Raw genomic sequence first — 1,474 nt, forward strand, 5'->3', positions numbered from 1 at the left:
GTCGGGCGGTGGCTCCCGCCCTGATGGTCGCACCCCTCAGTTACAGAATGTCAGCAGCCCTTTGATGCGAAGACTGCGGCACCTCAGGCTCAGCCTCGTGGAGGGCTGTCTGGACACGCTGCAGCTCACCTGGGAGGACGCCCGGCAGCGGCAGCTGGAGCAGAGCTCCACGGACAAGCTGCTGTCCGACTTCCTGCAGAGCCCCAGTGACTACACCGCTGTCGGCCTGGTAACGTCCCCGGACACGCGCTGGGGGCCCCCCCACCGTGTGCCTGACCAGCCATTGGGAACCCAGAAGGTCGGGGTTCATAAACGTCCCCCGAGATCTCTGAGCAGAGGGGTTCTCTGCCCCGGTAGCTCCCAGCAGCCCAAAAAGGCCCGTCTGATTGGCTAATGAGATCAGGGTCTGCCTGGGGGAGGTGCCCCTTCCCAAGGCGGGTGCTCTGACCGCTGTGTCGCCACAGGAAGCCGTCCATAAAGGTGAGCTGCCATCTGTTAAAAAGATGAGTTACATCTGCAGAACGATTCTGAGGAAAATGTGTTCTGTTCTTAGACTGTTTGAGATTTCATTAAGTGTGGACCCAAATAATTTGACATAACTAAATGAACCAAATAGTCCTAAATGGGACTCAGTACAAACTCATGTCCTTGTCAGTTCAGTTCAGTTCAGTAGCTCAGTCACATTCAGCTCTCTGCGACTCTATGGACTGCAGCACACCAGGCCTCCCTGCCCATCACCCACTCCCATTCTTGTCAGCCTGCCCCAAACTGAGGCTCCTCAGCAGACTCTAGAACCTCCCAGCACCTGAGCCTTGGAGACCCTCGCCACATGGCAGGGCTGTTGGAGGGTGGGGCCTGGGTGGGCAGCAGTGGTGGCCCTTGTTGACTGAGGTGGTTTGTGTCCCTGAAGAAGTGGTTCAACCTGAAGCACTGCCTGGCGCACGTGGTGCTGGCGCAGCTGGGGAGCCTGCAGTCGCTGAGCACGGAGTGCGAGGAGCCTCACCCGCGGCTCCTGGGCCTGGCCGGGAAGGCGCTGCGCCTGCTGGCTGAGAACTGGGACCTCCTGCTGCCCGCCTGCTCCTGGGAGGAGAGCCTCTGGGTGCGTTCTGCTGGCTCCCAGACTGACCGCTTAGGCCCAAAAAACAAAAATATATTCAGAGCTCACTGGATCTTTGTAATAACTGGGGTAGAAAACAGGCCTTGAATTCTCTGGGGTCAAGAAGCATGGTGTGGGCTGTGGAGGGAGGAAAAGGCAGGCCAAAGGCCTGACCCCCGGAGGAAGAATGTGAGGGGGAGAAGGGGCAAGCAGGACAGGCTGTCCTATGTGGAGCATCCCACCCCAGCTCCAAATGGGGGTGTCCCCGGGCGGTGGTTCCTGGCGCCTCCCCCACCCCAGCAGCTCTGTGCCTGAGGACCGGGCCCCTGCCCTACCCAGGGATCGGTCCTGCCCACTCTTGCTGCTACCCCTCACTCC

At 59.9% G+C, this 1,474-nt stretch overlaps 1 protein-coding gene across 1 annotated transcript in view; it reads left to right on the forward strand.

The window, feature by feature from the left end:
* Positions 1-1,474, forward strand: part of CFAP46 (cilia and flagella associated protein 46) — a gene marked incomplete at its 5' end in the record, with an annotated part of 97,130 nt that overhangs the window by 73,221 nt on the left and 22,435 nt on the right. The window contains 2 exons of the mRNA XM_010859553.1: positions 41-229; positions 911-1,099. Of these exons, the coding sequence (XP_010857855.1) occupies positions 41-229; positions 911-1,099 (378 nt within the window). The remainder of the gene's footprint in view (positions 1-40; positions 230-910; positions 1,100-1,474) is intronic.

The sequence above is a fragment of the Bison bison genome, unplaced genomic scaffold (assembly GCF_000754665.1).
Source record: "Bison bison bison isolate TAMUID 2011002044 unplaced genomic scaffold, Bison_UMD1.0 scf7180017864456, whole genome shotgun sequence".
Taxonomy (NCBI): Eukaryota; Metazoa; Chordata; class Mammalia; order Artiodactyla; family Bovidae; genus Bison; species Bison bison.